The sequence below is a fragment of the Buceros rhinoceros genome, unplaced genomic scaffold, assembly GCF_000710305.1.
Source record: "Buceros rhinoceros silvestris isolate BGI_N320 unplaced genomic scaffold, ASM71030v1 scaffold17869, whole genome shotgun sequence".
Classification (NCBI taxonomy): Eukaryota; Metazoa; Chordata; class Aves; order Bucerotiformes; family Bucerotidae; genus Buceros; species Buceros rhinoceros.
Genome location: NW_010430223.1, coordinates 50,485 through 74,311, shown reverse-complemented (window position 1 = coordinate 74,311; position 23,827 = coordinate 50,485). Strand labels below are relative to the sequence as shown.

The 23,827-nt window shown below is 38.1% G+C and overlaps 2 protein-coding genes across 2 annotated transcripts in view; one reads left to right on the top strand and one right to left on the bottom strand.

Annotated features, from left to right (window-relative positions):
- The first annotated feature begins 953 nt into the window (after window positions 1-953).
- ZNF518B (zinc finger protein 518B) lies at window positions 954-4,376 on the top strand. Its single transcript, XM_010142968.1, has one exon. The coding sequence runs from the start codon at window positions 1,152-1,154 to the stop codon at window positions 4,374-4,376; it is 3,225 nt and encodes a 1,074-aa protein (XP_010141270.1). The 5' UTR covers window positions 954-1,151.
- Window positions 4,377-8,102: 3,726 nt separating this feature from the next.
- The window catches only part of CLNK (cytokine-dependent hematopoietic cell linker), a gene marked incomplete at its 5' end in the record, with an annotated part of 25,296 nt that continues 9,571 nt past the window's right edge, over window positions 8,103-23,827 (bottom strand). The window contains 5 exons of the mRNA XM_010142970.1: window positions 8,103-8,249; window positions 12,374-12,529; window positions 12,658-12,735; window positions 13,100-13,233; window positions 17,059-17,099. Coding sequence (XP_010141272.1) covers window positions 8,103-8,249; window positions 12,374-12,529; window positions 12,658-12,735; window positions 13,100-13,233; window positions 17,059-17,099 — 556 coding nt within the window. The remainder of the gene's footprint in view (window positions 8,250-12,373; window positions 12,530-12,657; window positions 12,736-13,099; window positions 13,234-17,058; window positions 17,100-23,827) is intronic.

Sequence of the window (23,827 nt, the reverse complement as noted above, 5' to 3'; positions counted from 1 at the left end):
GAAATCTTAAAGGCTGAGATCTTGTTCATGTTAAATATAGAAAAGAGAGTAAGAGTGCTGGAACCTACGGGGCCAAATATACTGCACAAGTTAATGTGGTCGTTTTACGCTGGTATTGCAGCTCTCCCCCAGTCTTCCATTGTGTTGTTTATTTTGCTTGATTGACGCATTCTGTATTTTCAGGAAGATATGAATTATTTATATGTTTGTCCACATAAGTGGAAGTGATTACACTGTGATATTCATAGAAACAAAAATAATTAATTTTGCAGCCACAGGTTGTTTTGACTTCATTGCTTTGAGAACATATGAAGTATAAATCGCATCTTGTTATGAATTAGTGTTCAAGACTGTTTGGATCTGAAACGTTGGCATTGGTGAGAAAAGAACTTCCTCTGTACTGCAGGAATTTCCACACTGACTTAAAAATGCTGATATTTACAAACAAACTCATAGTTGCATGTTTCTGGTAACATTGTCGTCACGCCATTTTCCTGTTGGGATTCACAAATGACTGGCACTTGCAGTGTTTCATAGATTCTTTTTCCAAGTTAAGGGCTGTGTGTGAACTACAGAATATGAATCATTCTGCTGCTCAGTTCTATTACCATGTGTCTTTCTTTTTAGGCCTATAAATACATTTCTTAAATGAAAAATTTTTCATGACGTGGAAGAAGGAGCATGAGCTCTTTAGGTTTTAATGCATAGCAGATAAATTTTTGAATTTATGAACATTTTGAATAAGAGCAAATGTTAGGGTTTTTCGTTTGGTTATGTTTTCCTTAGATTTAATGGTTGTATGTGCAGAATACGATCAGTGGTACATTAACAGTAGACTTGCACGCTGTAATTCAGCTGTAGTCTGCTAATGGTTCATTTATTAGTTCATTGTATTTCATTGATCAGTGAATCATAACTGACTTAATTTTCTGCTTTTTATTCTTTAGTGCTGCAAATTGATTGAATAAAATTAAGAACATGGAATATAATATGGATGCAGTTGCTTGAGCACCATTTCTTCCAAAGTGTATATTCTGCAGATTGGTGGCCTGAATGATTGGTTGATAAGCAGCATAAACAAGACTGAAATCAAGAAAACGTTCTGTCACTGCTCTGTTTGACAAAACTGGTGCAGAGTCGCGACTTCTGAAATGCAGTTGAAAAAAATGAGGGAAATTTTACCAAGATTGTATCCTGGCCAAGTTAGTGATAAAAATAATCCCTTAACTACATCCCCAAAGCAATCTTCGGAGGATAAAACAAATCCATCAAAAGGGAGTGATGACCGTAACTGCTGTTACCAAGGGACAGAGGCTGAGAACAATAAGTTGTCACTGATAAGCTGTATAAAATGCAGAAGTATTCAGAAGATTTCAGTGCAAGATACAGAAAAGCATAAGAAGCTTGGGTGGAATGAAGACTTCATCTGCAAGAAGTGCAGTCATATTACACCACCAGCTTTCCATTTTGTTCCTGAGAGTGCCAATGCTGTAGACTTTAAAAATAATGAAAAAAAATCTCCAAGTAAAACCCAGAAAACATTTAAAGTTAAAAACTTTCTGCCAGGTAAATACTACTGTGATAAATGCAGATTTTCCACAAAGGATCCTTTGCAGTATAAAAAACATGTAGGTCAACATGACGAAATTAAATTTATTTGTTCCCATTGTAATTACATATCCTACACCAAAGGAGAATTCCAGAGGCATTTGGTGAAACACACTGGAACTTTTCCGTATCAGTGTGAATACTGTGAATATGGTGCTGTTAGACATGACTATATAGTAAAACATACAAGAAGAGTACATGAAACACCCACAAACCGGCTCAAAAATACTATGGTAAACCATAAGCAAAAGAAGCCAAGTCAAAGCACTTTATTTGAAAAGCAAAAATATGGTAAAATTCCTTTTCAGAATGAACTTTCAAATTTGTCTTCAAATGTGATTTGTGAAATTCCAGGTAAAGCAACTAAAACAGTCTGTTCATCTCATGATGTAGAATGTAGTGTAAACACAGCATCAGTCCAGGATAAAACAGTATTGGAGGCATCTGAAATAAGCATATGTGAGAATCAGAGTGTGGAAGTTGAGGTTTATTCTCCAAAAACAGAGCCTTTACAACCTGGGATGCCTTTAACAGTAATTGCACCATCTGAATTTGTAGTTCCTTCCAACTGTTTAGCTCAGATAGTAGAGATTAAAATAGTCAATGGAGCACAACAGCTGGTTCTTAAACTAATTCCTATGAAAGAAGCAACTTACAAACCTGTGAATGGTGCTGAAGAGGAACTTGAGAATCAAGGCATAGAACGCTGTGCAGAAGGAAAAAAACCATCTTCTGTGTCTCAAAATGAGTTACTAACCATGGAGGTGAATGTCGACAAATTATCCAGTGTTAGTAACCAGCTTAATTTGGATAGTACATACAAGAAGAATTCTGAATGTCTTTGTTTTTCGGATCCTCAACTTTCAGACTGTAACTCTCTATCTATACAGAGGGAAGATGCATCAAAATTATGCTTTCATTTGCTGAAAGGTATTGATGTCCATTCGGGAGTTATAGAACTTTGTTCTCCATCTCTGGTGATGAATAGTACTGAAAAAAAAAGTGATCTTAAATCCTCGAGGTGTGAAGTAGATGGAAAAAATAACTTACATTATGACTCATATTGTTACAAAGAAAGTGTGGATATATCCTCTCCTAAATATGCTGCTCTTTCTGAAGATAAAAGTTCCAAGAACATTTCAGTAGAGACTGCCCAGGACAGCAAAAATTACTCTTGTGCAGTCCTTAAACAAAAGAGTACATTGCCTCTAAAGACGGATGACAAAGAAGGTAGGAGTCTGCCAGTCAGCTCTGCAGAAACACATTTAGCTGGTACATCTGTTACATCTTCTGAAGCAGGAAAAAGCTTTCATATCGCTAAAGCTCCACCTCATGAGGACATGACATTTGGCTTTAGCAAAGAAAGGAGAGCAGAAACAGTAAGTCAAAAGAATAGTAATCTTCTGGAATCATTAGAACTACAGAAGGTGGAAGATAAAGGCAATCCTGTAGAGGGAGGACCTGTTATTTCTTCTGTATTTTCTCTTAGCTCTGGGGCTGAAAATGTTCCAGAGGGTGTCAGATGGAGTGACAAAACATGCAATAAGAAGTCAGCAGCATTGCTGTGTAGAAAGATTGCTCAGCTTATGTCTGCTGCTGAATCTAACGTGAAATCCACGCCTTTAAGATGCCCAGCCTCTAGTAAAAAAGTGCTTTTTCCTCAGGAAAAACCAGAAAGCTGCGAGGGAGTTGTTCCTGCAACTGAAGTGGAACAGCCTGGATCTTTGTCGGAAGCGCGTGGTGGAAACAGTGTGATTAGTAGTGAAGAGCACAGTAAAGATCAATTGCTTACATTTGCAAGAACATCTAAAAGCAGGGTAACTAAAAATTCCCATGTTGCTACTCCAGTGTTTATCCCCAAAGGGACCATGCTGAGAGTGCTGAATGCTACTAGCAGTCAAAACTCAAATGGAATAGAAAATGGGAGTGAAGCATCAGCTCCTTCTGTGAATTGCAACGAAATGTTTCTGCCTCGCCCGGTTCCTGTTAGTGTTTCTGAGACACTTAGCAGTAATTTGCCATGTTTGCTTAATCAGAGTGAACTGAATGCTGAGTCCCGAAGTATATTGCTCCGGCAAAGACCAAAGCGAGAGGCAAGTGTTAAAAATAATAGCAAGCAAACTGGTGTACCGATTCAGAAAAGCAGTGATGTGAGTAAGCAAAGCAAACACTATTCAAAAAGTCAACTAGGTCCCAAAAATAAGGCAAAACAAGCAAGCTTCAGGGAACTTCGTAAGAGGAAGACAAGAACTCAGTCAGAAACCAGTTCAAGTTCTGACATGTCATACTTGACAGCAAGACGTCTTCGGCTTGTCCCTTTGAGAACGAATCAGTTGATAAAATGCCCTCGTCGTAACCAGCCAGTTGTGGTACTAAACCATCCTGACGTTGACTCGCCAGAGATAATTAATGTAATGAAAACTATCAACAAGTATAAAGGTCAAGTCTTGAAAGTAGTTCTGTCGGAAAGGACAAGTAGTTGTCTTGGTGTGAAACGTTACCGAAAGCGTCTTACTTTTCAGAATGTTGAGACAGGAAACCAAGCAAAAAAGCAGAGTATGCTAAAAATGAAACTGAAAAAGACTCATAAAAACAATTACCAGGTGGTGGAAACTTCACCAGCTGAAACACTTCAGTGTCTGTTTAAGTGTTGGTTTTGTGGAAGAGTATATATGGACCAAGAAGAATGGATAAGTCATGGACAGAGGCACTTGATAGAGGCAACCAAGGGCTGGGATGTTCTTTCTCTTCCAGCAAAAAAGCATTAAGTGAGAATCTAGGGGAGGCTTCCCCTCTTATTTTTAGTGAGTGCCGCTAACTTGCTTGGAAAAGAAGATTGAAATGTCTGCTTTATTTTGGCCAAAGGTCTCTACTGTTAGCAAAGTCAAAGAAGAAAGCAGAGTTACAGAGATACAGAGAAGCTGACAGTGATGATTAAGCACTACTTTCTGTCTTATGTGTGAAGTTTGTATTGGAGGTCAACTTCATCTGTTCCATAGGAGAAATTTGAATAGGATTTGCTATGCAAATATCTTTCTAGTTGCCATTCTCTATGCTAGGATACTGTGCTATAACTGGTTTTGTGCTAGGTCTGTGTAGATTAAATCTTAGATGAGGAGATCTTTGTAAATTCAAGAGGGTGTAGTTTGCCTTATTGCAGTATGGTGTTTCAGACATCAAGCGTACAGGTACTGAAAAACACGTTTCATCTTCTGTGAGCAGCAAGAGTGTGTCATAGGTTTTAGTGGCAAATTAAGTACCACACATAAAAAGGAAAGCTTAAAATGCAAGCCACTCTTTTCAGTGAAAGAAAACCACTTCTGCTGACTTCAGAGGAGATACAGGAGTGTATATGAAGTATCTGTGGGATTAGAGCTAGTCCCACCAAGTCAGATAGCACTAAAAAGTTTAATTCTGTTTAGTTCTTTGTCTTTACCTAGCCTATATTACATAGATTTGATAGAGCAGAACTCTGTCAGGTTTCTGTACTGTCTTTGTTCAGAACAGGTAGAGCCAGGGATATCACCAGGCTTGGACTGACAGGAGCTTTGCTTTCTATGGTCTGAAGGCTGTTCTGAAAGCTAAGGAAATAATAGCGACACAGAAGACCCTCTACCACCATGTGTGTAGCCTGATAGAAATACATTTGCAGAATTGGGCATTTGGTTGGACCTCTGGTTTGTGGGTTAATGCTTATTTACGGGGGGAACTTGCTGAAGATGAAGACTTTTCAAAATGAAATAACCATATTGCGCAGCTTTTACGCTGACAGTGTTGAACCAGATTTTCAGTGCAATTTTTCACCCTTCTTAAGAATTTAGATGCTGTTAGAATGTGTTTTTTGGAGGCCTCCATTCATACAAGCATGTGCCTGGTTACATATGTACATCTAGTGTGTATCTACTGACTTCAGTGCAGTGTGAACATGGCTTAGTTCCTTCAACATGTTACTAAATGAGAGCCAAATTTCAAGTTTTTAGTGAAGAGGAGGGATGGCTGATACTGAAGTCTAATGTTTCTGTACATGAACTACATGTTTTTCTTCATCTTGTCAATTTAAATAATTTTAAAATCTTATAGAATCAGCTAAATTGAAGCACATAATTGCAATTAAAATAACTTATTGTGTTTTTACAAGAAAGAAAATCAGTACTGACTCTAATGCTGGATGTGTGTTCTATGTTTGAACTGTACTACTCTTGAAAAACAGGTAGTCCCTAACTCTTTTCACTGTTGGTGCATATTTATAAACAGTTTAAGATAGGAATATTTTTTTTATATACTCCAACAAGACTATACATTGTTTTGATAAATTATGTATCATATCTGAATTGAAATGTAAATATTTTAAAAATACACCCGACCGAGTCTTATTTTCCAAACCAGTTAAAACATTGCTTTCCCATGAGTTTGCAATACAGTGTTAAAATCCTTTAGATAGTTGGTGCTTTGTCGGATCTTTTTCATTATGTATACATGGAAGACTTTTTATCATTTGTATCAGACTAACCTATTCCACAGAACAAAATTCCTTTTGTCTGCTTGTCAATAACAATGAAATGACAGTTCTCATTTTGTATTCAAATGGAATTATATTTTTTTAGGTGGGTACACTAGAGGGGTTTTTTCACTTCATATATTTGATGCCAAACCTTACAGTACTATTTGCATTTTTGATTGTGAAAATAGCTTCCATTTTAAAATTCTGGCATATCACATATAATAAATATTGAAATTGAAGACAAAAGAAAAAAACACAGATAAAATTCCTTCTTTAACTCCTTCAGTCCAGGTTACTGCTGAAATATTTTTGTTTCTGTAGAAGCTACTAAATAAATAGTTTTGAATTTGCTTTGTAAGAGTTGTCACTGGCAGAATTAGAACATTCCTCATGAAAGCTGTGCTGGGGGGAGGAGATGGGATAGGGGAAGTCTTGCTGTTCAGCTTCATAAACTCTAGGTAATCCTTGTCTTCCAAAAGCAAGTTTATCGTTTCAGTAAACATCTGCAAAGCTTTGTATGTCATTGCCATCAACTGCTATCTAAATTGTTAAGCTGTGGGGTTGTTTTCTGGGTTTAATTTAGAAAAGATTTTTTTGTTTTGTTTTAACATGAAAACCTTTTGTAAGTTAAATTCCATGGTGGCTATGAAACTCTTAAAGCAGATTAGATCATGCCTCTCTTCCTTTCCATGAGGTCTGCCAAACCCTACTTAGCAGCTTCTGTTTTGTGAATTTTCATTCTTATTATTAGATTTCATGTCAGAATAATTTCCTTCAATTTAAACAATCTCAGTGGTTTTAGAGAAATAATTCTAATGAATGTTCTCTTGCGTTTTGATGCAGCATTGAGAAATAAAAACATTGCAAGGAAATTACAACCAACTGCTAAGTTTTTTTAGAGCTAGTTTGTGCCACTACATACTACATCATAAGTGGGGTTGGAATGTCATATTTTGGGCTTGAATGTTTTTATTCTTCTTGTTCCTGTTCTGTAACAGGAGCAACTTGAGGTTGCGTTTTTGGTATATTCCAATTACCTAGTCAAACCTGTTAGCGCGCTTAGAAAGAAAAATTATGGATGCTTTGCAGAAAGATACTGAAGTTTGCCTTTCATATTTATAATTAATTCAGTTATGCCTTCCAAAACTGAAATGATATGAGTAAGTATTACTGTATTTTTTGCTGGAAAAATACCACCACCTCGTTTTTCTTTGATACACCCTGAGTTTGAAGCACATCTATGGTTCCTACTGATGATTTTTATCTATATTTGCACATGGTATGAATTCAAAGGTACTGTTTGCGTAGTGGTCCTATTATGTAAGTATTTGAAGGCTCAGGTATGGAAGTACCACAAGTATGTGGTACTTAAGCTAAAGAATAAGTGTTAGTTAGGTGATAGAATTTACATAATTAAAGCTAGCTTTATAATCTGCTCCAATACCTGTGAGCATCAGCTGTCACCTGCTAACTTCAGTGGCTGCTGAGCACAGCTTGTTATTGTGCAAACACATGTGCACACTGAATGAAATAGTTAAACAGTGAGTAGTCAGATAAATAGCATTTTGCGTTTATTTTTTCAAGCAAGAATATGTTTTTTTATGTCTGTAGTACGCTTTATTAGGTTTTGCTGCTAATTGAGCTTCAGTGACATTTAGGTAAGGAAGATTGAGTTTGGTTTTCTTCTTGTGTTAGAAGGTGGAGTGCAAGATAAACAAATTGCTAAATCGTCGCCAAGTATCTGGAGTCAGTCCCTCTTACACTTTTCTGTGAATTAATAAAGTGACGTTATACTTTGCCTATATCCTCAACATTAAATTACAACAATAAAAAAAAAATGGAGTGGATCTGTATTCTCAGTTGAAGCAAAGTTTTTTAGTGGAGCATTTAGAAAGCTTCAGGATATTATGGAGAGCTCCTCAAAGGCTAATCTGATTTTTTGAGGTGTTTAAATAATAGTTCTATTTACATCGATACAAGGAAATTGGTGATGTTAAGGGAGAAGACGTCTTTTGTGCATCTTGAATGGATATGTAAGGAAGCATTGTTCTCTCTGGATTCCTGATTTATCCTTTCCATCAATGAGTGTGATTGGAACGTATTTGTAGAAGTCAATGATCTCTTTCACAGAATTAAATTTCTGAAGGAAAAAGAAAAATTGTAATCAGTGACCAAATGAAATTGCCAGATGCTTTTCTCTATTACATTAAAAGACTTGCAAATTACACTATTAGAAGTAGATAATATTTTGCATGGAATTGTGATTATATTAAATGTAAGCAATCATAAAAGGAAAAGCACCAGATTTTAATACTTATGCCCTTTGTGTCTCTGTCTTGTGCAGGAGAAAACAGCTGGCTGTTTAGGGCAAAAGGGGAGCAGGTCTAAGCCCTGAGAATGCAGTATCATCTGTAAAAAGTCTCTGATGCCAAATGTGATGATAGATTTTGGAAAGATGAAGCGACTATAAATCATTACTAACTTTACCCTGTCAAAAGTTACACTTAATTAGCAGTATGTGATACTTTACACTGCAAGGTTCTTTTTATCTTTTGAAATGTACTTTTATTTTCCCATTCAGTTTACTGAGAAAGTTGCTATAAACTCCCTTCAATGTATGGAGCAAGAAAGGTTTCAGCAGGGTTTTAGTCTCGTTCTCTGGTGTTCAAAACAATTATATTCTCCAAGCCCATTCCTAAAATGGTCTGTGATTTGAGATTCTTGAACTGATCAAACAGCAATGGAAAGCTGTGCTAGTATTTATCCCCATTTGTCCTCGTATGGGAGTATCTTAATCCTGTCGTTCTAATGGTCAGCAGTCCTTCAGCTAAAATAGTTCTTTTCACCTGTGTAACTTCTAAGCTCTCATCATGCAACTAAGATGTCATTACACCACTGTTTCTCCTCTTAGGCTATTCTTTGGACTCACTGGTATTAAGCTGTGCTCTAAGCTTTTGTGTAAAACAGGCACGCAGTTGAAGAGGAGCCTACTTCTGCGTTTGATTTTTAGTTATTGCATTGTGAGATGAGCCTGATGCTGCAGACATGCTAAAAACGTGTTTGGGTGTGACACCTCTAGTTTTGCAAAGGAGATAAAAATATTTAAATTTTATGTCATAATCAGCTTTAAATTTGAGCAACGTTTTGATTTATCTTCAAAAAACCTATGTATGTGAGGAGAAGCAGTGTCACAGATATCTCTGGATCTTTAATATTAAAAGCTTGCTGGAGCAGAGGGGGCCACAACCAAGTAAAGGGTACCCAGGGCAGCATTTTTGAATGTAAATGCCTAAATTCCATGTATGTCCCATTTGGGGATCTGATCTTCATAACTGTATGTGATTTGGTCTGCAGTGAGCTCAGTATAATACATTAAATGTGTATGTAGGTGCGAACATCTGTGGCTAGATTGCTCCACCAACAGAGTTATTGGTGGTTTTTTTTTTCCTCTGCTTGTATTCATTATGTTCCAACTTGATAACTAATTTAGCTGCAAGGAACTTCAGTTACTTCTAACATAAACGAAAATGTGATGATCAACACTCTTATTTCTCCCCCTTTGGGCCTTACAGAGCTACATGAGAACTAATGATGGAAGCACTCAGGAAGGTTGAATTAAATATGTTTTAAAAAAGTAATTGTTAATTGAAACTCTGATGGTACAAATATTAACAACTCAAACTGTATAAGAAAAATTAAAAGTTGCAATAGTATAGGGAAAACTTTGAATAATTATATTTATGTGTAAGGAAAAGCATCTTTTTAGTGGAAGAAAATAGACTAAACCAGAAGTAAAAATACACTGCGGAACATCTGTAACACTAAACTTTTGAATAAAATCACCAACTGGGGAGAAAAGTGATAGTCTGCACCCGTTTGTTGTTTAGGTTTCTTTCTCTTTGGCAGGTGAAGAGGGAATATTCAGCTAATCTAGATAAATCAGCTGGTTTGTCTGCATTGTGTACTGCAAAATGTGGTGTAACAAAGAGTTTCCCTGTGGAGGGGCAGTTTGGAGCGCTCTGGAAAGCATTTTAACAGGCATTGGAAAATTGTGGGCAGCAATTTTGCTGTAATTCACAGCCTTAGAAATTGTTTTCAACCTCCTGAGATAAGAACCTTAAGCAAGCTGCAGAAGTTGAGGTGGCAGTTTTCAAGGAGCATTTTTTGGGAATCCTTTGAGACTGCTTGAGATGGAAGTAGCTCTTCTAAGCAAGGCTGATGCTGCTGACTGTTCCTCATTGCACATGTGCTTGGTGCCCAGTTAATTCTATTTTTACATCTGCTATTAAGAGTAACGCATAGAAGCAGGAGGCTGTCATCTCTGTGGCTCCCTGGTACAACACACAACTGGCTAGCAACGCAATTCGAATTTTTCCTGTAGTAGCTGATATATGGGAGGATTTCTGAGTTAAAGAGAAATGGTACTTTTCTTTCAGAAAAGAAGGCATAAGGTAACATGTCATGATCGCAGATTTGGCCTAGTAGAGCCAAGTCTTAGATACACTGTTGTTTGTTAACAAGATGCTCGAAATCCTTGTTCTGGAATTGTAACTTTGCAGTTTGACTGTTGCCAGTCCAGACCCACTGTTTAAGATATGTACTTTCTGCACACAAGTTGGAACAAACAGCAAAGTCATATATTTTGGTATTTCCTGAGATAGGTGGTATTACATTCTCCTTCTTTCAGTTCGGTAAAACTAGTTCATGTAATTTTCAAGTTGCCTTAATTGTTAAATCTGTTAAAATAATGAAAATGTGGTTTTATGTCTTTATTCTGTAGTGTACCACACATACTACATTATCCTGTAGTGTACCATATTTCAGTTTCGTTCCATTTTTTTAGTCAAGTCATTGTTTCTAGTCTATGCCTTTTTTTCTTAATCAGGACCATTACAGGAAGGCTAAACAATGTAAGAGCCATGGAAAACTAAACTTGCTTTCTCCTAAACCATAGTAAAACTACAATAAATTATTTGGGAGATTCAATTCAGAAAGGCAGCCAGTGTTTTACAGACGAGTGATAGTTCACTGCAGCTATGCCAGGATGATGGTACCTGCAGCTCGGTTCTTGATCTGTTCTACCCTTCTGCTTCCCCAAGTGTTTTGGTGTGATGGAACAACGAAGGATATTTTTAAATTGTTATTCGAAAAATGTTCCTGAAGAACAACTTGCCAGGCAACCTTGTCCCGTATCTTTGAAAGTTCATGAATCTTACCACATGCTTTCTAAAAACAATCCAAATGTAAATCTTGGACCTGCCAAATTTAACTCGAGTTAGTTTTGATTTCAGGGTTTTTTTTTTTTTTATGTCTATCTGTAGAAAAGGTAAGTTTTGAAAGTGTTGACATACATGAAAGTGTCAATTGAAGATTCAGCTACAGAGACTTTGCTGTTTCACCTTAGTTGGATTTCTGTCGTTTACATGGCTGATAACCGTTCCTAGTAGGTTGTTGCTCTACGTTTTTGCTGTGCAGCTGAGTATTCTTTAAGTTTCTTTTTTGTTTGTGAGTATCACATCTTTGTAGAGATTACCATTTTAGTTTTATATTTTTTTCTTGTGTGAAAGACATGCAGATACAGTATTTGTAATTTGAACATATAGGTAGAATAAGAATTAGATTCTTATAATGAATATAATTGAATTTAATTATGTAAAAAAAAAAAAAAAGCATTGCTCATTTAAAGGGATTTTCTAACTGAAATTTACCATATCTGAAAGACCAAGTGGTTTAATTGCCTCTGAATATCCATGACAACTTTTGTCCTGTTTCCTAATTAAAAAAAAAAAAATCTAATTCACCTTTTGCTGTATGAGACAGACAACAAGAGGCATTAGGCAGCAATAACAGCAATAGGCCATGCTGTCACATATGTGGAGTTGTTGTATATATTTTAAAATATGTTCTTGTAACAAGTTAAAAATATGCTAAAATAATATGTATACCTGGAAAGGGAGAACTTTTCTTGCCCCTTTACTTTGTAGGTGTTACTTAAAGTAGCTGGAAGTATTATAAGTACTTAGGAAATTTTCCCATTGAATTAAATTTGAGTTTGAGCATGGTATGTAAAATTTGGTTTCAAATCATTACCTTGAAGTTGCTTGAAACTTTGAGACATCCTGAAATGAGAGTATTGTAAAAGAAACTTTCATGAAAGAGCAAGTTTGTTCTGCTGGAGAGTTTGTAACTAACCTTTAGTATTAAGAACTTGTGAAGTACAACATAAAAGCAATAGACTACAACATTAGATAGGATTTTACTTACATCATCGCCTCTGAGCCCTGATCCCAGTGCGTATTGTTGGCTTTCTTCCAGGAAACGTACTTTAATGTTGTACACTCTTCTTCGATAATAGACAACCAAAACATACGGCTCAGCATTTGATTTCTTTGAACAATCTCTGACCAAAAATGTCTCATCCTGTATGACACATTGAGATTAGCGATTGTACGGTTAGTTCACCACAAAACTCGTAAGCCATCCTGCATAGTCTACATATGTTTTCTCCAAGAGTTTATACTCCAGATTTAAAGATAAATTGTACTTACAGTGTTTTCCTGAAACAGCGCCTTCTCTGCTTCATGGCGATCATATTCTCCAATGTACCATTCGTACTTGTTTAAGTCCTTAATTTTAAGATAGCATAATCAGTGTGTGGAAATGAACCACAGCTGGCAGAAGCGGCAGCCAGCGAAAACAGATTATATCTAGTCTCTGCGTTTAAAGCAAGTTCAGCACAGCTTACAAAAGTAATTGTGGGTCATCTATATTGAGTCTTGTCAGGAAATTTGAATCAAATTAGCCATCGTTCTTATCCCTTGTTTCAAAAGCTCATATCGGACTGTTTTCAAAGGTGCTGAATACCCACAGCTTTCAGGCCGTTTAACTTCCTAGGGGAGTGTTTCCAGTTGTTATGGTGTGTGTGTGTACCTGATAGTGATAATCCTGATCTCTAAATCCTGTCTCTCTTTGAAGCAAAGCGTTCCTCACCTTTTCAGTGGGCTGGGTAAGAGGCTGCATTTCCCGTTTTACAAGTGAATGTTTTGATTTATTTTTGCATGCTGTGTATGGCATTGGAGATGGTGACCTCTGCGCTGACAAATTCTCTGCATTTAACACGGATACTGTAAAAGTAAATTCAGAAGCAAAAGACTGAGAATAGTATTTACAGTTTAGAAATACAGTATTGTGATATTAACCTTTAAAATTTAGAGTTATGAGTAGTCTTGCGCTAATGCAGCACTAGTGATTTCAGATTCACACCCCAAAATATGTAACACATTAGTTTCCTGATTTTTTTTTAAAATTAACAACAGTTTGCCAGGTTCTTGCACACATAGTTTATCTTTAATATTTTGCTATTGATAAAACAGCAAATGCTAAGTAAAATCATAAATATAGGGCAAGTGTAATGGTTCATTTTGTTCTTCTTTTAGGTTTTGAGCCCCTTTTATTTGTGTTGGATCAGGGCTGCTGTTAGGTTGGACCATATTAGAGTCCCTTGTTATCCCATTGCCAGCCGGCACTGTTTCTACCAAGCTGCTGAAGCCTTAAAGGATTCAGAGGTTCTGCCACGCTGATGAATTTCAGTCTGCTCTGTGCTTTGTTTCAAGTAAAGATTTAGGACCAAGAAGTGAGATTGCTGTTGTGTTAAGAAAAAGGTGGTGATGATTCCCAGCTGCATGTTCCTGCTCCATACTGCGCTGCTGAGAAGGCAGCCAGCTGAGGGAGCTTTCAGAGCTGAAAACTGCCCTCTCAAAGCAAATGTGATTCACTGTCTGTAGATTTAGGGCTGCCATTTAGGGCTGTCCAGGCAAGCCGGACCCAGCTTGCTGCAGCACCAGGGAGCTGTGTGAGTGCAGGGGATGGGGCAGGAACCCAAAGCATGGGGTAGTATGGGAGGCTGAGGCTGAGTTTGGTTAGGATGCAGTGGAAACAGCCTGAGGAAAGCAAGGGCTTACTTTCAACGTGCAGTTTGCAGGCACGTTACATGGGGAAAAAATGGTTAATTGAAGATAAAAACATCATATCCTGTTCTAAAACATAAAACATTTTTGTTTAAGACAGTGGACGATGCCCACTGAGTCATGACCTTCATCAGGCAATCAGTGTGTTCAGAAATGAAATCACTGTTCAGAGGGTGTGGGACCAGACATCTACATTTTGTTTCTGCAATCAGTTTGAGTTGTCAAAATACAAATATGTCATGGTTCAGCTTATTGGATCCTGATGTTGGCATTTGTGTTCACGTTGCATTTTTGGTGGCTATCCCCAGATACTTCATTTTTAAAAAGAGACCACACAGCTAGGATCATGTTTGCTTTGTGACTGGAACAGTGTATGTTCTGTAGAATTTTCTTCTGGTATGTCTTAAGCTGTGGGTCATGAGGTGGGAGAATTCTCTTGCAGTGCTCCTGTACTGGGCCTGGCTGGGATGGAGTTAACAACAGCTTGTCAAGAAATTGAAGAAGAATCCTTTAGACTTTTGCATAAAAAATAATTTGTTTTCAACAATAAAACTACCACAGAGTGGTTAGGTTGGAACAAACATTTAAGATCAAGTCCAACTGTATACCAAACACTCCTGTGTGTGTCAGGATTAAAAAAAAAAGTGTATTTATATAAATTTAATAAAAATAATAATTCCTCTTAAAATATGTTTAAATCCAAACATGAACTTTAAAGGAAATTGTAGAGTAACAGGGAGAAAGTCTATTTGTTTTTTGTCTCTGTGTTGTTTCAGGAGGACAAGGAATTTAGAGGGAAAAGGAGATTGTGCTGTCTCGCAGAGCCTGGAAGGCCAAGAGCAGTGGTAGGAATGGTAGGGAAGTATCAAAGTGATCATGGGTATGGGCCATACAGGAAAAAGACTGAGAGGCTGCTGAGAACAGCAGCAGAGACCTAGATGAGCTTTGTGGATTATGTAAAGAAAGATTTTTAGTAGGTATCTAGAGGAGAGAATGTGGAATTGCACCCCCAGCACAAGAAAGTTTTTTTCCACTACCAGCGTATGGGAGCTGGAGCCTGTGAAACAAAGCTGAGGGAGGTGGGTTTGTATAGCCTGGCTATGGCCAAAGTTAAGGTGAATTCTACTTTATCTGGATGTTGTTCCTGGTGGTATTTGCTTTTACATAAATTCACGTTATGCAACCCCTAGGTTCCTGGCACAGTTTAGGGGTCTGGTTTTCTGGGTTTTTTGTTTTGTTTTGTTTTTTTTTTTTTTAGTTGTTTGTTTCAAAAAGGTGTTTGCAGAGGCAGTTAAGGGAGATCATAAAAGTATAGTGAGTATGGTCAAGCGTGGTAGAAAGTTGCCAGCATGGATGATTCCTATAGCCTTTCAGTCCCCAAAGCCCCTCGATCTCCTAAGGCACAAACTCTTTTTGAGGAATGGAGATACAGCATGAGCTAACTTGGCTAGTGCGTTGGTGATGTTCAAAAAGACAAAAAGACCAAGGTCATGCTATTTCTAGGTATTCTGTCTAAGGTCGTATACCTGTCTTTACCAATCGATCTGTTTATGAAAGACAAATATATCAGAGAGTTTCCTTTATAGCATCTTTTCTCTTCAGTATGCACTTCTGCAAAAATAAGTCATACTTACACAACAGAATGATAAAGTATTTCCTTGTGCTTGCACAATTCTTATAATGAAGTTTTCTAATAAAGGGATTTTGATTATTGAAAGTCTGTAAGTACACACTGAAGTGCCTTTATGTCTTTTGGGTTTATGGAAATACTTTTTAAAGCAGGTGTAAATATATTATGGCACTGAGCCACGTAACAATTTTGGGTTAAATACTAATGAGGCCATATTTTTCTAAAAGAAATTGGGTGGAGGGGTTGGTGCACTGCAGATACAATATGAGATGACCGTAAAAAACTAACACAACTTTTAACAGTGTTTGTAGAAGATTATTAGAGACTGTGCCTATGAATCTGGTGAAACTACCTCTGTGTTCAATTCCATTCTGGCAATCTTAAATCCAGGGAAAATTAGCAGAGGGATATTGCCATGGATCGTGGGCAAGCCATACCACAGGCTGTTTCTTGCCAGGGCAACTCACCAATGTTAATTTTGGCTTCCAGTATCTTCCCTCAGGTAAAACCACACAGTCCAGATGAAGTCCTATTTCCAACAGTAATTATTTGACAGACCTGCCTGATAATGGCACCTACAAGTTCTTCCCTGTAGGAATCTGGGATAAATCTGAAGCAATCTCTTCAAAGATCAGTTTATTTGTTTACACAAAGGCATTAAACCCATAGCAGCTGCTCTATAATGTCCTGAAACATCTGTAGCTTCCATTTAGCCCAGCTGATTGCCTCTCTGCCTGGAAAAGCAGAGATGGTTATGCTCACAGCATGCCCTTTCTCTGTCGGTGTCTCTTTTTATAACAAGCAATTTGCCTTCTCTTCCCCTCCCCATTGTCCTTCAGTAGCTCCTCCAAATCCCTGTCCTTTTCTGGTTGTGGGCATCTGCAATGGTTTAACACTTGCCTTCTGGCTTGGGCATTTCTTAGCTTGAGCCAGCTATGCGGTATAGCAGAGCAAGTAGGTTTAGGCTGGATATTAGGAAAAAAATTCTTTACAGAAAGGGCTGTGAAGCATTGGAACAGGCTGCCCAGGGAAGTGGTAGAGTCACCACCCCTGGAGGTATTTAAAAGACATAGATGTGGTGCTGAGGGACATAGTTTAGTGGTCACCTGGCAGTGCTGGGTTTATTGTTGGATGTGATCTTAAAGGTCTCTTCTAACCCAAATGATTCAGTGATTCTCTAAGTAACTCAGCTCATTTCTTCACTACTATTGACTGTTGTTTTGTTTTCTGCTTGTTTTAACAATCCCTTTGCACTGAAAATGCCCAGTGCAGACACACACAAACATAGATTCACTCCTTACTCTTATTTATCCACACCTGGTTTAGTTTTTAAAGCAATCTCTGGTTCTTACCTGTGCCGCCGATGTTTTTAGAGCTCTGTGTATGTAGAAGGCTAGGGAAAAGCAAAGAATGAAAGTAACATCAGAAAAATATTCCTGTTTGTGGTAGTATTTAAGAGTCAAATTAGAGAGCAATTCATAGCTGTGTTTCCCCAGAATACCTCTTTCTCTACGGAACTGCAGTTTTGGGCCTTCCTGGGTTTGGGGTGGTAATTTTGTATTTAGTATTTTTGACAGATCTCTCTTCCATTATTTTCACCAGCCACTTTTTGAAGTCTTAGAATTTTTTCTCTCCACGAGAGCGTTTGGCAAGACCTTCACATTTTAACTGCGTGTGTAGCGAAGCACAGTTTGCTTTGGTTCATTCTGAGCCTGTTCCCTGGTAATTTCACCTGATATTCCCAGTCCCAGGGAGCAGTTGTTCCCCGCCCTTTCTGATTTGCTAGACTGCTGCTGAGTACCCAGCTGGTATTTTATTGTGCTGTTAATTAGAACAGTTACACTGGGAAGAGCACCGACCAAATACCTTCACATAACTGAGGCGCTGGTACCACACAAAAAGAAACAAAATGCTGGGGGCCACAAATGCTGTCACAGTTACTCCAGATAATGATTTTTATCTTGGAGAAATGCCGTCATTGCAAATGGCTAGATGGGAGATCTCTATACTTCCTATACTTTATCTGATACTTCAGGGTTTTGTTGAGTACTTTAGGAGGGTATAGATTTAAAAACACATTTAGAAAAGTAAGATTTGTGTACGTTAGAAAATAGGAGGAACTGTGACAGATTTCTGTGGAAGAATAATTGGCCTTTGAAAGGCCAACTATGTATTCTTTGTATATAAAAATAGAAAATAAGGGGGAGAGGAAATGCTGAGGCTGGAGATGGCAGAGCTTCTTTATACAGTATATTTAACACCCTATCACAGAAAGTGAGGCCAAAATGTAATACAGCAGTATGCTATTAAAGATAAAAATTGGATGTGCAAGTACAATAGCTTGAAAGCAATTTCCAAAGATGGCTCTTGTCATGCATCAAGGCGAAATGTAATATATCACCACATGGCATCGGAGGGTGATACCATCTTGCTTCTATTGCATAGTGAAGTGCTGTTTGCTAGGGCAGAATATGTAGTCCTTGAAGCATCCAGTACAAACTCATGAAATTCTTATATTCCTACCTGGCTTCAGGATGATGCTTTGGATTATACTGTTGTGCTCGAAAAGATATTTCAGATTTCATCCCCAAATCTGTAACTATTAATATAAAGAATAAGAACTTATTGCCTCTTACATGTAACTTTGACAATATCTAGCAACTACTGTGGAAAAATTAACTAAATTTGTATGTGAGGGTCGGGTAGTTCAATAGAAAAACATAATGGGCTGCCATCAGTCTGGCTTAAATGAACCAGCTAATGATTTCAGAGGGAAACATTTATACTGGTACTGAATGTTGCATGGTTAATGTTACAGGTTTTGCTGATGCCAAATATGGATTAACACAGTGGTAAATAATGCAGAATGGTTTACTTAGAAGTATGTGAAGGGTTCATAAATCTTTTTTATAGGACAGGGTAGAGAGGCATTGAATTTATTAATGCAGTCAATACTATTTCTAGCTGAAAATAAGGAAACAGTGCCTTAATCCACAAAAGAAAACACCAGGGGAAACTATAAAGTCATTAACACAAATGTGTTAATTAACTCATTAACACAAAGGTCTCAGCAGATGTATACCTGGGGCATGTCTCTTACTCATTTAAACATGGAGCCAGATGGCTTGATGCTACATAGCAGAATAGATGTCAGGTTTCTATGCTAGAATTTCAATTCCTAGCTGGAATTTCAATGATAGAATATTTTGTTCTGGGAATATGAAGGAGAGACAACAAATTAATACCATATTATTAAATACTAACCTTGTTCTCTTCCAGTTGCCTATAAAAAATGATAATATAAGACAGTAAGTATTTTTTTTTTATTACCAGCTCAAACTTACCCCAACCAATCCAACTATCTTTTAATTTGAAACCAATTTATAGACATTAAATTATTAATACCTGATCACCTTGTCAAAAACTTAGGCTGAATGCTGATCTCAGTCTGCTGGCAACAATGAGAACTGAATTTTTAGGGGTATAAGCAAACATACGGCTTACTCTAATGCTCACCACTTCATAATGACTATTGTGTATCAGTTTAACTTTCAGTGTGATTTGCCTTTTTTGATCTTGTATTAAAGAAATTGATTTTGATTGACTGGTGATACACTATCCAAAGATTAAAATCAATCATTTCAGGCTCCTTAACTGACAGTACAATTATTTTTATTGTCATGGCAGATACTTTATTCAAAATCACTGTGTGGAGAGTCTTAACGTGTTACAGAGAAGTGAATGATAGACAGGTGTCTAGAGACCAGAATTTGACTTTCACTTTATTTCTGTATTATTTTGATTCACACTATAATGGCAATTATTTTGTGGTTTCTTTTTTTTAATTTGAAACACATAAGACTATAATACATAAATATTAAGGAGAACAATTTTTTAGTCTTTTAGATGTTGCACTTCGAGTCTTCCTTAAAAGTTACTTTCCTGTTACTTGGAAATTCATAGTCTCATTCAGGTCAGAAGGGTCCTAGGCAGGCCTCTAGTCCAACCTCCTGCTTAAAACATGGTGAACTGTGAGATGAGACCTGGGCTCAGGTTGTTTACCAGCTGAGTCATGCAAACCTCCAGAACACAGATTTCACAGCCCCACTCGGCAACTTGTTCCAACACCCTCATAAATATCCTCATAATTAATTTTTCTTCCTTGATTCTGGCTGAAACCTGCCTCTTTTTAAGATTGCTGCCTCTTATGCTTCCATTGCTGCCTCTTATGCTTCCATTGTGCACTCTGTCATGCTCTGCCTTTTTGATAATCACCTCTTAGGCACTGCTAGGCTGCTGTTGGGTTCCTCCAGAGCCATACACCCTCCAAGCTAAGGGAGCCCAGCTCCAACAACCTCATTTCACAGAGTAGGTGCTGCACGCCCTGACTGTACTGCTGACCCTCTGCTGACCTGCTCCGCTTTGTCAACAGCAGCCTTATGCAGTTCTCCAGGTGTTGTCTAATGAGCGATGAGTAGGAGTGATGACTATTGTCCCTCCTCTTGTTCTTGTGGCTGTGCTTCTGCTGATAGAGCTCAATATGCTGTTAGCCTTGATGGCCGCCAAGGGCACACCACTGGCTCACGTTCAGCCTGTGGTTCCCAGATTTGAGCAGAGCTGCTGCCAAGGGGATTAGTCCATCCTGGGTCAGGATTTGGGTTTTGTCTTCCTTGTTTCAGGAGGCTCCTCTTGACCCCTTTCTACAGCCAGTGAAGGACAGTCCTGCTCTCAAATTTATGTTCCCTCTGTTTGGTGTTGGAAACCCTGACAAGGGCACACTCTGTCTCCTGCTCCACATCCCATGAAACTATTCATGTCCTTGGATCTATATGAATGGGAAGTGATCCAAATCAAACTTTATCTTTTCCACGTTATATGAGATATACAATATTCCTTCTTAAGATGTAGCCAAACTAAGAGCCTGTTAGGAGCTGCAGTATTTGTGCAGCTGTACAGTGCCCAGCCAGAAATATTAATTACAGATGTAAGATATTTATTGTTCTTGGAGTGTTTTCATATTTGCTTTGCAATGAGTCAGTATATAGGACAAGACAAAACTTTTTGTGTTAAGATATTATCTTTCTTGCCAATATACCATTTTTTTTTTAGCATTGGGTGTTAATTACAATATTGCAATCAAACCATGTTTTATAATGATCTTTCAAACTAAAAGAGCGTTTAACCATTGTAGGAGTGAGGTTTGGGACGGCCTCCCAGTCAGAACTGTAGAGAAGAAAAACTACAGCCCACTGTGGTAGGAAATAGCTGGGCTTAACTAGCATAGAGATTCCTTTCTTTCCTCTGTTGCCTTGCAGTGAGATAAAACCCCAATACAATAGAAGTGTATTAGCCCAGTAAATAGACGGTTCAGTAAGAAGCACAAAATGCCGTAAATTATAGCCTAACTCTGAATTTTACAACCATCCTTTAACACTCTGCATTATTGTAGGGACTTATAGGAAACCACTTGTCATAACTAAACCCCTTTATTGTGAAACCCATTTCCTCTGCTTTACTTCCTAGGCCAGAGTAGAAAGTCAAGGAACTTCGTAAAAACTTTTTTACAGAAACTGGGGTAAAAAAAAAAAAAGAAAAAAATCACTCGCCTTTAGCAGTCTCTTGTGTAAAAGCTACTGCCTTCTGCTTTCTATGTGGCTATAGGTCATTCTCAGCATTGCCTCTCTCAGCTTCTGCCCTCTGGACACAGCCAGCTGGTGCAGGGGTTCATCATGGTGGGGCTGCAAGTGGCCATACTGGGAGGAGAAGAGGTCAGCTTGGAGGTGCAAAGAGAGAGGGAAGAGCCCTTTTAGACTCTGTCAGACAGGAGAACTCAGAGCTGCTGCTTTTTGCCAGCGTTGAGAACACACATATCTCAGCAGCCCCTGGAGCCTAGAGCTGCCCTTGGTGGAGCTTTGCAGTATGGCTGAGAGGAAGGTGGGTTGTGAGCTGGAGGGTGGGGCTAGTGGGAGATGAACTGGGGGACATACTGGGGCTTATAGGGCTGCCCATGGCTCGTGAGGTTTAAGGACTTAGCAAAGTTTGAGCTTGGGAAAGTCGGCTGCACTGGGCTCAGAGGGCAGTGAGCATCATGGGTCACTGTGGCTGTGGTCCCTACCTTGCTGGTGAGAGTGGTGAGGGTTTGGCTGGAAGAAGCTGTTAGATCACAGAATCGCCTAAGTAGCGGTGTGGTTAACCCCTCAGTTGTTGCTAGAGCTATTTTGAAGGCAAAGCTGCTGTTTGTCTCAGGTGATGGATTTTGCAGGGCTTGTGAGAGGGAAGGAGAGAAGGGAGCTGAGGGATAATAGGTGAGGTTTATTCTGGATATAAAATTTGTCAACTTTTATTTCTCTTACTGAAAAGGGTCATCTTATTTTTCAGGTAGCCTTGTATTTACATCACAGTAATACTATTGCATTCCTCTATTGACCTTATAATGTCAGTTTTCTGCTTTTAAAAATCTAGGTGGAATCTCTGTGTCTCTGAGAGTGTCTTTCCTGCTGCTCACCCTTCATAAGCATCTGCAGCATCTGGCAGTTATGAGATGTGTTTTTATGTGGATACTTGGGAAGGTAGCTTTGCACTGTATGTGTGGTTTTATTTCTGCAAGCAACTTCAGGAACTTACCTGCCATTCAGCAAGTAGCAGTATTGAAAATGCTACACACATTAAAGATAGATATATTTATGACCCAAAGCTAATATTCTTACAGTAATTTTTCCTAATAGGCTAAAATACCGTTAAAAGAGAGGCTGTGCAGCTGTGGAAAGTGTATGGGTTTTATGGTCCTAATATATGTAAAGAAGATTACTTACTTCATTTAGATTCTTAACAGATCGATGTCTGGAAAAGAAAGAATTATATGCAAAGCATTTTATTATAATAAAGTAAAAAAATAAAAATCACTGAGTACTTAAATACTTTGATTATATCATCACTGAAAATTAACAGCCCTTGTCAAGGGAAGGGTTTTATTACTGCTGTAGAAGTTCAGAGGCTGGTTATTTTTTTTCATAGATTATTTGCAGCAGAAGGTTATGGACTTCCATAAAAAAGAATAGCATCCACTAAATTCATTATGGTAAATGAGAAAAGTCTTTTTAAAGTTTTTATTCTGGGAGGAGGGGATAAGATATATGAATGATTATCGGTTTTCTTCAACAATTTTAATTTCAGGCCAAAAAGTCTTGTTATGAACTTTAAAGTCAGCTATAAATGGAGGTAAGTTCCTTAAAGACTGAAGAGTTTGAAAAATTAAACATTCATAGAGGTATAATGGAAAGCATGGAGGAAAGGAGCTGCAAACTAGGAAAAGAGGAATGGAGAATGCACCTCATAGTCCTGATTCAAGAGGGTGTTTATTTTTCTGCCTTCTCCAGATATGCCCTATCAACATCTTCCTTTTCTGAGAAGATTTGTCAGAAAATATTCTTCCCCCTAAATGGGACAATGTATTGAGTCTGACATCTGTTACGTGCGCTGGGTATGATGAACACTCATGCTTTTCAGCAGCACGTATCTCATGGTAAAGAGACAGAGGACCGCATTTTAGAAGTTACTTAGCCTTGTAAACTGTGGATAAGCATCTATTAGTTTTTTTAAGGTTCCAGGAATTAGTCTGTGTTTAGCTTTCCTCCCGGACTGAGAAAATACGACAGGGAGTTGTTTTGCTAAATCAGTCGGAGAGAATGCAAAAGGAAGACACAATGTAGAAAAGCCTGGGAGCTGTTTTTCAGCACTTGTTCAGTGAGAAGGTGTCTCTTCCTTGAACCTGTGCTGAAAACATCAGCATAGAGAGTTAAAGAGGCAAGAAATCTGGGGATATTCCATTAGGGGAAGTTTCAGGAAGGCTGGGAGAAAGGAGAGGAACTGGTTTGGGTTTGGATAGTTGCTTTTGTGTTAGCTTCTGCAATTTCTTGACTTGGTCTCCAGGTTCATGATTTGACATTTGAAAGCCTATGTTCAGGACGCTGGGTAAAGTTAAGCGATAATAAAGGTGTACTTGCAGGGCTGGCCTCCACCACGAGGGAACATGCCACTCACATGGCCTGCTTACCACAGGCATGCAGAACTTTAAATCACACCAAAGCTTCTCAGATACATTCCAGGATCTTGCACATGCCC

What these genes read in the sequence shown, in the direction of transcription:
- ZNF518B (XM_010142968.1), top strand. Translation starts at nt 1,152, where the DNA reads ATGCAGTTGAAAAAAATGAGGGAAATTTTACCAAGATTGTATCCTGGC.